The sequence below is a fragment of the Montipora capricornis genome, chromosome 7, assembly GCF_036669925.1.
Source record: "Montipora capricornis isolate CH-2021 chromosome 7, ASM3666992v2, whole genome shotgun sequence".
Classification (NCBI taxonomy): domain Eukaryota; kingdom Metazoa; phylum Cnidaria; class Anthozoa; order Scleractinia; family Acroporidae; genus Montipora; species Montipora capricornis.
Window position 1 is genome coordinate 25,656,773 of NC_090889.1, and position 10,000 is coordinate 25,666,772.

At 40.8% G+C, this 10,000-nt stretch overlaps 2 protein-coding genes across 3 annotated transcripts in view; both read left to right on the forward strand.

Annotated features, from left to right (window-relative positions):
- Positions 1-4,446, forward strand: part of LOC138056626 (coatomer subunit gamma-2-like) — a 23,910-nt gene extending 19,464 nt beyond the window's left edge. Inside the window, exons 24-27 of the mRNA XM_068902467.1 lie at positions 375-546; positions 1,636-1,733; positions 1,926-2,064; positions 3,927-4,446. Coding sequence (XP_068758568.1) covers positions 375-546; positions 1,636-1,733; positions 1,926-2,064; positions 3,927-4,156 — 639 coding nt within the window. The 3' untranslated portion in view covers positions 4,157-4,446. The remainder of the gene's footprint in view (positions 1-374; positions 547-1,635; positions 1,734-1,925; positions 2,065-3,926) is intronic.
- A 3,340-nt stretch (positions 4,447-7,786) lies between these two features.
- Positions 7,787-10,000, forward strand: part of LOC138056575 (peregrin-like) — a 14,835-nt gene continuing 12,621 nt past the window's right edge. For both annotated transcript variants that reach the window (XM_068902396.1, XM_068902397.1), the window contains exon 1: positions 7,787-10,000. This exon is cut by the window's right edge and continues 320 nt beyond it. In XM_068902396.1, the coding sequence (XP_068758497.1) occupies positions 8,768-10,000 (1,233 nt within the window). In that variant the 5' untranslated portion in view covers positions 7,787-8,767.

Here is a 10,000-nt window from a genome sequence, read left to right on the forward strand (position 1 = left end):
CCCACGTCGTCCACACAATGGTTAGGGTCACACTTGAGAGAAACACACCGTAACGCTGTTGTTGATGCTACTTTAGTGTCAACTCTTCGGTGTTTTGAATCCCTCGGGGAACACTGAACAATAAAACTTACAGGACACTTCGCCCATATTGTATAATATAAACAATAAGCACTTAAATCAGTGGCCCCATGGGAAACTGTGAGTTTTGTTTCCCCGAGACCGTCAATGTGCCCCGATGGAGAAACGCAAACAGTTGAACCTACATGCAGAGGTAGTAATTGTGATTTTCGCTGAAACGATTTGTCGATGTCGCTTCCTCTTCGTTTCCTATGCTTCCGGCCTTCTCATGTTTGAAAATGTTTTGTTCGTTTTAGTTTGACTGCACCAACACGTTAAATGACCAGATACTCGAAAATGTAAAGGTCGAAATGGAACCAGCGGAAGCAGACTTTGAAGTAGTGTGTTGTGTACCTCGGCCCTCGCTTGCTTACAATGCACCGGGAACAACGTACACGCTTGTCAGACTACCTGAAGATGACTCATCAGGTAGGTGACCAAAAGTAGCTGTAGACTGTTGTGAAGAAAAGATAATATTTCCCATAAAGGAACTACACGTAGTTTGTTTTTAAAAAGCAAACGTGCGGTTTTCTGCCAGTAAGTTTGCTTCCTGCTTTTTGACACACCTTTTAATTTTCAAATGGGGAACATATTCAGTAAATATAACTTAGATGTATAAAATGTTGTTGCATGTAGAATCGCATAGTACAATGGCGCAGAATGTTTATACTTGTTTCATGCGTTTTCTGTTTAATCACTTACAGACTCTGTATGTAAGTACTAATGTCACTGCTTTCACTTTCACTAAATTTACAAACAAACCATGATTTTAGATTATACAAACAAGGCCATGGTGGACCACAGTTAGCATTACTATTCTAGACGGGCCACTTACACTACGACAATATTACTGGTTCTTACAGTAATAATTAACGAATTGCTTTGGTTTTGCATTACTTCGCTCAGTCATTAGTTCAAAGTTCTCGCGCCATTTTTTTCAACCAATCAGAAGTGAAACCAATCGTGGCTCGCGCGTGCAGATTTTCCCGCGCTTTGTGTCGGCTACGAGTAATTACTTTGAGTTTTGATTGGTTTACTGGATTGTCTCCGTCCTTTTTGATTGGCCAAAGTAATTACTTTGGTTTTGGTTTTACGACACTCGATTGAAACTCGCTCTAAAGTAAACAAAAAGACACTTAGAAACTGCTTTCACTTTCACTTGAATATGACCAGAAAACGAGTGCAACGCGAAATGTTCGACTCCTTCATTAAGTTGTTGTAAAATTATCGTTCTGTTTTTTCTTTGGATCAAGGTGCGAACAATGGCAACCGGAAGTCAGCTGTTTTCCTTTTTGACTTGTCTTGACACAACCAACTTTATATTGCCAAGCATCATTTCACTGTCGGAGATCAGTTTAAAAATCTGGGAGAGACTGCTGTCTGTTCACTTCCGGTTTGCGTCTGTAGCTTATTAAGCCAGTGACGTGGTAATGAAAAACCATTGAAATGGCGGAGTAGCTTTGCGTATTCAATTTTAAACCGTTCTGTAGCCAATTGTCTTATGTCAATTGTCTTTAGTGACTTGTACGTTTACAAACACTTTGAAGTTTGTGGTGAAGGACTGTGATCCCAGCACTGGAGAACCAGACGAAGAAGGATATGAAGACGAATATGTGGTACGTAAATCTGAATCAACTTTCATCTCTTTCTCTGTTAAAATGCCCGTCTTTGTTTCATTTTTCTCCAGTGGCTTTCTATAAAGAATTTCGTTCACTTTATACGCTACTGATCCCTATGCTCTGCCTCCTCTCCGCCCCCTCCCCCCGTGAATATGCCTTTTCTGAACATTCCTCATTTTTCGTATCAAGTTGGAAGACGTGGAGATTCTCGTCGCTGATCACGTGTCACGTGTGCACAAGACCAATTTCCTTGCATCCTGGGAAGAGATTGGTGACGAGTGTGAAATGCAGGACACTTACGCCCTTACGCAGATGAACAATCTGGAAGGTAACCTGGCCTTATACTTTTATACTTAGCATTAAACATTGTCTTTATTTATCTTCGGCGAAGAAGAGATGGCGCAGTGGTGAGAGCACTCGCGTCCCGCTAATGTGACCCGGGTCCGAGTTTGAGTTTGTTGGTTTCCTACTCTGCTTCAATTGGTTTTTCTCCGGGTACTCTGGCTTTCCCCTCCTCAAAATCCAACCTACTATTTGATCTGAGTTAATTTGATTTGATTTCTGCACAGTGTCCCCAATAATCCATTTTACAGTTATGTGCTTAGTTACCTGGCCTGTGAATGAAAGTGAGGCTGGAGTTGACTTTGTTTTGATAGGAACCTCCCTGCTTTTCTTATGTAAATTCTTACTAATTAGCATGACAACAACATCACTAACATTAGAAAAAGAAAGAGGACTTTATCACATCAAGGGCAACACCAGTCTCACTTCATTTAAAGGCCAGGTAACTAAGCACACAACTGTAAAGAGGTCTATTGGAGCCCCTGCGCTAACACAGTTGACACTTCAATAAAGTCCATTGTTGTTATGTTACAGAAGCATGAGGTACATGTGTTTTTAAAGTTCACCTAAACTCAAATATTTTTCGTCTATAATATTAATCTCCCAACCAAAAGCAAACATGTTTAACCATTTTTACCTCAAAAATTTCGGTTTTTATCCGCCGGGCAGGACGCACAAAGTTATCAAAACAAGCGGTAATTTGGACCCACGACCTCGATGTGAGAGAGGCATGGGTCTATTCTCGATTTTACTTCACTAATTGCTTTGCAATTCGCTACTTCACAAAACCCGTAAGACACCTCTTTTTACCCCCCCCCCCCCCGAAAATCCCATGAGAAATTGCAAAGTTTGGGAGGCGGGGGGTGGGTAAAAGAGGTGTATTATGGTATTTGTGCAGGGAGTGAATGCAAAATAGGCCATTTCCGCCTCTTCAAGGCGAGTCTAAGTGCGAAGTTTTTGTTATGAAAATTAGGTTTCATTCATATGTAAAATAGAACTAATTACCATCACAAAAACTTCGCACGTAGACTCGCTTTGAAGAGGAGGCAGACATGAACTCGGAAATGGCCTATTTCTTTGACAACAGGAATGCAAAGCAGTTTGTGGCGTAAGATAGACAATATACCCATGCCTTTCACATCATGGTCGTGGGTCCAAGTTACTGCTGGTTCTGCCAAGTTTACGTGGCTTGCACGGCTCAGAAAAAGCAAAAGGCTGTGTAACAATGAGGACATATGTTTGCATTGGATGGAGAAATTTAAATGATAAACAAAAAATATTTAAGTTTTGTTGCACTTTAAAAGGAACCGTAACTACAACAACGACTTCAACGAAAAACGTATTTTAAAAGTTGTGTGACAAAGGTTTTCTAACTTATGTTTGTTCCTGTTTCTCTGACTACACGGTTTACCCCAACCTTTAAATTATAATGACGATTTCCCTCATAATTGGTCATAATTTCGAGGCTCTGGGGAAAAACTCAAACAAATCCTTATATTTATTCCCCGGAGCCTCGAGATGATGCCTTTTGTTTTGGACGGAATTTTTAATTTATCGAAAGTGGGCTATTGTGAGTTGCGAGTGAACCAGCCTTTTCGAGTCCCTATTCTCTCGCACAGTCGTCATCTACCACCGCACTGGTGACCTCGTTCCTATTCTTTGCGGACAAACGTGGGCTCTTTAATGTCCCAAAGAATTAACGAACGTTGGGGCATTATGATACCGAGTCCGCGGTCGTATGTGTTAGTCCAGGTTAGCTTTTAACCCATGACGTCTCTAGTGGCATTTGCTTTATTTGTCTTTGCTTAAAACTTGCTCGGTTTCTTCTTGTGTTCTTCATCTCGACAGAGGCCGTCAAACAGATCATCGATTACCTAGGCATGCAGCCGTGTGAGCGATCCGACAGAGTCAACCCGGATAAAAACTCGCATGCCCTGCTCCTGGCAGGGGTGTTCCGTGGGGGTCATGATGTCCTGGTGCGGGCCCGGTTGGCATTTGACCAGGGGGTGACTATGAACATCACCGTTCGCAGTGATGACGCAGTTGTTAGCGAAGTCATCCTCACAGCTGTGGGCTAAAAATAGATATTCCGAATTCGACCGAAGATTCTTCGGAAGCTTTACGATGAGCTCCGAAATTCCTTGGCAATTCGACGAACAGAGAAGAAATATCCGTTAGGCAATGTTTCAGCTAACATTTTCTTTATTTCATCTCTCCACCTTGTGGTAAAAAAACAATGATCATAAAAGTTTCTGGTATTATGGAACATCAACCATTTAAGTGAAAATTTCAATTTATAGATGTCTTAGCCTGTATGATGATATATACTGAAAGTGGAAATATTTCCAATTAAATGTCATTAATTGTACATCGATGTGTTTTGTCCTGGTTTAACTGACTTTTTACCCCCAACGCATGGATTCACTCTGTCCTCTTATTTTAGTAATATCGTCCTGTAAAGTAAGCGGCGAATGAAACAAGTAAGCTTGGTCCGCGTCACCGCAACAGCCGCAGCCAGTCATAGCGGACCCTCTTTCTTTTCTTTCAAAACATGGACCTACTACAGAGTCTTGCCGGTCACACAATACGGTATTACACGGACGCTGTCACAGCGCATTTTGAATGAATGACTGAACTTTATTCAAGGTCGAAGTATTTAGCTAAATGTAAGCTAATTGTGGACACTAAAAGAACATTCCAAATACAAAATAAATAAAAATATATTTTTTTAAGTGTTTGTTGGACAAAACTGGGCTTAACTCTTAACTTTGTACGGCAGTTCACACGTACAGCATTCCTAACAAAGGAAGGAGTAAAGAGAAAATGAGTTTTTGCAGTATGAATCATCCATGTTAAATTTTATAGCGTTTCATTTGCACCATGCCTGAGTTGTCCAACATTTTCAATCTTTAGTCTTTACTATTTCCGTTCTCTTCATTTGGGGTTGCAAGCGACTAACGATATCTTCAATGACACAGGATAATAATTATTTGTTGTAAACAAAACCGTAACAGTTTTAATTTGCATTCTGATCATTTGAGCAAAACTTTATTTTTGCTTCCAATCGCGACACTGCTCCTTATCCAAGCGAGGCGAAGCACAACTCCAGCATTAAAAATGAAAAGCTTATGCTGTCCCGCGTACGATCTTAGCCATACTTAATACAGCCAAATTCCACGGATACAGTTTAGGCTGGGCTGCCGGTGGTTCTTGTAAAACAGAGTGCAGCAGTACATACAAGACAAAGCACTACCTAAACCGCAGAGGCTTTTCAAATGTCATGATGTGTGAATTGAGGAAAAGAAAACCTTGAACACGTGCATATTAGATTTTAAATGCTTGCACAATTTACCCCCTCCTATATTTTATAAGTGAATCGTGAAATTCACAGTTGTGACGTAAGAGATGGAAATGGCATTCACTTTGGTTTTACCCGACTCAAAATTAAGTTTAGGAAATCTCTCTGTGGATATTCATACTCGGTAATTAAAAAAAACTACCAAAAACAATGAGAGAACTTTAACCTGCAGTTTAGTGTGTCCCTCAGCAGTCAGTGGCTTTGGCTACTAAGGTTATGAGTCCTTGTGGTTATTCTCTAAATGTTGAAACTTTGACCGATAATTTGAACGTCTTACGACAACGTTGTATACATCTACGCTAGATTTTGATCATATTTCTTTTTGCATTTAATTTAAAGGGGGGGGGGGGCATTCTACCAAAAAAGAGTGCATTTATGCATATAATTTTTGCAACGCCGGTTCATTCAGAAGTATACCAAACTATATATCATTGAAAAGCTCATGAGCTATAGTTTTCAAAATAAGGTGGTATGTACGCCAATGATGTTTTAATTGAGATTTTTATCCTGTAATGGTGGTTTATTTGTATCGCCCCAATGGCCATCAGCTTATTGCTGACTGGGTTGCCCTTCTTGATTTGTCTTGACTGGACTTCAAATGGTTTCCAACAGCAAAATTGTAAATGCGATACTTAACTGAATCCCATAGGACTCTTCAACACGACGTCCGCGGGCATGAATGATCCTCATAGTATTAAGCTTATTATTATTATTATTTATTATTTATTTTCGCTCTTCAGCAATTTTGTTGTTGTCTTGGTTGAAAAACATAGGCAAAGATCCCCTGTTCCTCTTTGGGTTATTTCAGAGGAAAAGTTCAATCGTTCTTCCTCTTAAGGAAAGAAGACTGCGAAACGAATCAGCCTTCATATATTGTCTTGGCAGGACACGCGTCACCTAGCAACGTCGGTGACGTTTGTTTTGGTCTGTCTGGTACTTATTTGTGGTTCAATTGAGCTAAGATAAAGTTGACAGGGAACGATAGGACGAGTGCATTCATTTGAGCCTGAATCCAAATATGATCGCCTTGAAGAGAAGAGAAAAACGATACTCGATTTGTATTTTCACACCGCGAATGTGGCTCTGTACCTTTTCGAATCTCAGGGGAATCCCCCGAAAACAATTAGTCCTCAAACAATGGCTAGTCCCCGTAACACGAGATCATTAAACGGAATCATACGACAGCTGAGTGCAAATTTATATTGTGAAAATATTTCCCATTTCTGTAAGATTTCCGTACAAGGTAGCAACATGTTTTTGCTCAACATTCTTGAAGCCTCGAGGAAGAGAATTTCCAAAAACAACTTGCGTAAATATAGTCTTGTTCAGTCTGTTCAAAAATACTGGAAGATCCAAGTTTTAAAACCCCAAAAGACGGAAGAAAACGGATTATTAAACAAGGTTTACGGGGCAGCGCTTGCTGGGGAAATAATTATGAATTTCTCATCTTCCTGTTAACTGGCCCATGCGGGGGAGTTAAATCAAAGAGGATATTAAAATGAACGGCATCTCTCTACGACAGATTATAACTTCTTTTAGAGACAAAGTTTCAGTGAAAGAGGCCGGTCAAACACAACCTGTCCGACTTCAACAAAATAATGTCGTGAAAGACAAGCATAATAATGGCATGGTCATCAGTTTAAGATGACAGGAAAATGTACAAAAGTGCGCTGGGCTGTTGTACGCTCACCAATAAATTGTCTTGGTCAGGTTTCGCTACGATGGCGCGTGTTTTCCCTTTTTTAAACTAGCTTTCTAAAGGGTGGAATGAAGTTAAACGTTTGCAACATTTTACGGCTGTCTGGTGTTATAGCATGTGACGATCATGAGTAAAAATCAAGTCATTCGGGCACGAGTGTCTGGATTACTGACCTCGCGTGATCAATTTTGGTCCAAGCGGGTTTTCCCCAAAAAAGAGAAAAAGATTGCCTTTAAACCTCAGTTGTCGGAAGTGATTTTATTTTTCAACAATAATAAAATAAAAGACCAAGGGTCGATTGATATCACAGTTGAATAACTCATTTCTTGGTTTACTTTCAATGTCGTATAGCATAAATCTTCAATAGTTAGTTAGCTGGACTGGCACTACACGCTAGCTTGCGATGAAACCAACAAGAGGCTACGGTGCATTTAAATTAATACTAATTTGCATGATAACATACCATTTCCTTGAATAAGTAATAAAGTAAGTGACTTTTTCATTTTTTGTTGATATTTTAATTCCACTTTTTGGCCGAAACACTCTTTTTTCGATATTTTTAACAGGTTCGCATGTGTTATTGCTTCCTAAATTATAAGTTACATAATCTGCGGGGGCGTCGATACGTTGCGGGAAATTATCAGGGGCAAAAGGTTGTCCACGAGAGAAACTGGCGCCATCTTCTTCGAAGCAATTTCGTCCCTCTGAAGTCGGCTTTCGTTTTCGCCTTTACTGTTCGTCGTAGGAAACAATCGAGAAGTGGAAATCATAGAAATAGGTTTCATGTAACTATTTTGTATATATTTGTCCTCAAGTTTCTGTGGAACATTGCGAATTTACGCTCTGAATGCGTTCTTTTGTTTGCGCTTCGATGTCGGCGTAGTGGAAGGGTTGATTTGGAAGGCGAGTCCGTTCAACCGACAACCTTTTGCTCAACAAAAGGAGGGGAAGATTTTCTATCCACGAAAACGGTAGGAGAATACCAAGCGATTCTCCTTTTATTCCTTCAGAAGGACTACGTGGCGATTTAAAGTGGTTTTGCGTGGACCGAATTTGAAGAAATATAAAAATCGTGCTGTCTACTTCGCCATTGTTCAGAAAAGCGGATTTAATTCATGCCGTTTCCTTGTTGGTATGAGAACAGTCAAGTGTACACCAAACGAAGAACAAGGATTTGCTTGGAAGATTTAAGGTTGGATCAGTAACAAGAGCATATTTTTTTAGAGCGGAGGAGGATTATTCCATTTTACATTTCTGTGACATCGGACGGCAAAACGAACGCTTGCTTGCGTGTTCGATGTCGCCATTTTAACGACTTTTGGTGTGGTCTAAACTGCTTTGTACTTCACTAGTTTCGGGAGCACTAGCTTCGCTTGGTCTCTGAACAAGCGTGTTGTATTTGTTGCGAACAAAACTACCTTCTCTAGACAGATAATCGCTTTCGTGCTAACGATTTTGGAGCCGGAGGAGTGCTCTTTTGAAGATCTAACAGCAAGCTCGGCTTTCTCTTCGAGACGAGAAAGGTGCGCCAGTAAACCGTCATTTGGATAGGAATATTCTACATTCCACTTTAAAGATTCGGCGATTTTTCTTCGCTCGTCGTTGATAATGTTTTGACATCTTTGAAGAATCATGCTAGTGAACTTGGGAGAACTTATCGACAACCTGCGGGCAACTAAGCCTCCGTACGAATGTCCTTTGTGTCAAAAGATATACAAGAGTTATAGTGGAATTGAATATCATTTGCGTGTTTTCAAACATGATGGAACAGAAGTCATAGGCTCTACACCTACATCATCTAAAAAGGGAAAGGGTCGCGGTAGGAAAAGCGTGAAAAACAAGAAACCACCGCCTTCTCCTCCAAATGTTAGCGTGCCGCGAGAGACGCTTACATACGCACAAGCGCAAGAAATTGTTGAGGTGGAAATCGATGGTTTTCCGCAAAGAATTCACATTAATGATCAACTGGATCTTTTTGATAGTGATGAAAGTTCAATTGTCCCACCAGAAAATCAGGAAAAACGCGAGGAAACGTTTGCGTTTGAAACGATGCTGATAAAACCGCTCACAGATACCAAGATGAACAACAAGAAAGACCAAACTGGCGAAAACAGCAAAACCAGTCTACCGTTAGCGGAATATGGCGAAAAGGAGGAAGCGAGTTTCAGGCAACCCGATGCACCTCCAAGACCAACTGCTTATTTTCGATTCATTGAGCAAACCACTGAAGAGTTGGACGAAATGGTGGAGTATGATATGGACGAAGAGGACTATGTGTGGCTTGATACGATAAACGAGAAGCGAAAAAGCGAAGGAATTGCTCCGGTGTCGCAAGAAGTGTTTGAAACTCTTATGGACAGACTCGAGAAAGAGTCTTACTTTGAGAGCCAAACAAATTGTGACCCTAACCAGTACATCGATGAAGACGCCGTATGTTGCATCTGTAACGATGGGGAATGTCAAAATAGTAACGCAATCTTATTTTGTGACATGTGTAACCTCGCCGTTCATCAGGAGTGTTACGGGGTTCCGTATATTCCTGAGGGACAGTGGCTTTGTAGACGCTGTTTGCAGTCCCCTTCAAGAGCTGTGGACTGCGTCCTTTGTCCAAATAAGACTGGTGCATTTAAACAGACTGACACCGGAAAATGGGGTCATGTTGTTTGTGCTCTGTGGATTCCTGAGGTGTGCTTTGCGAACACTGTGTTTTTAGAACCTATTGACTCTATTGAGAATATCCCGCAAGCAAGGTGGAGACTTACTTGTTACATTTGCAAGCGACGCCATGGGGCATGCATTCAGTGTTTTAAAACGAACTGCTATACTGCGTTTCATGTTACGTGCGCACAACAAGCAGGCTTATAC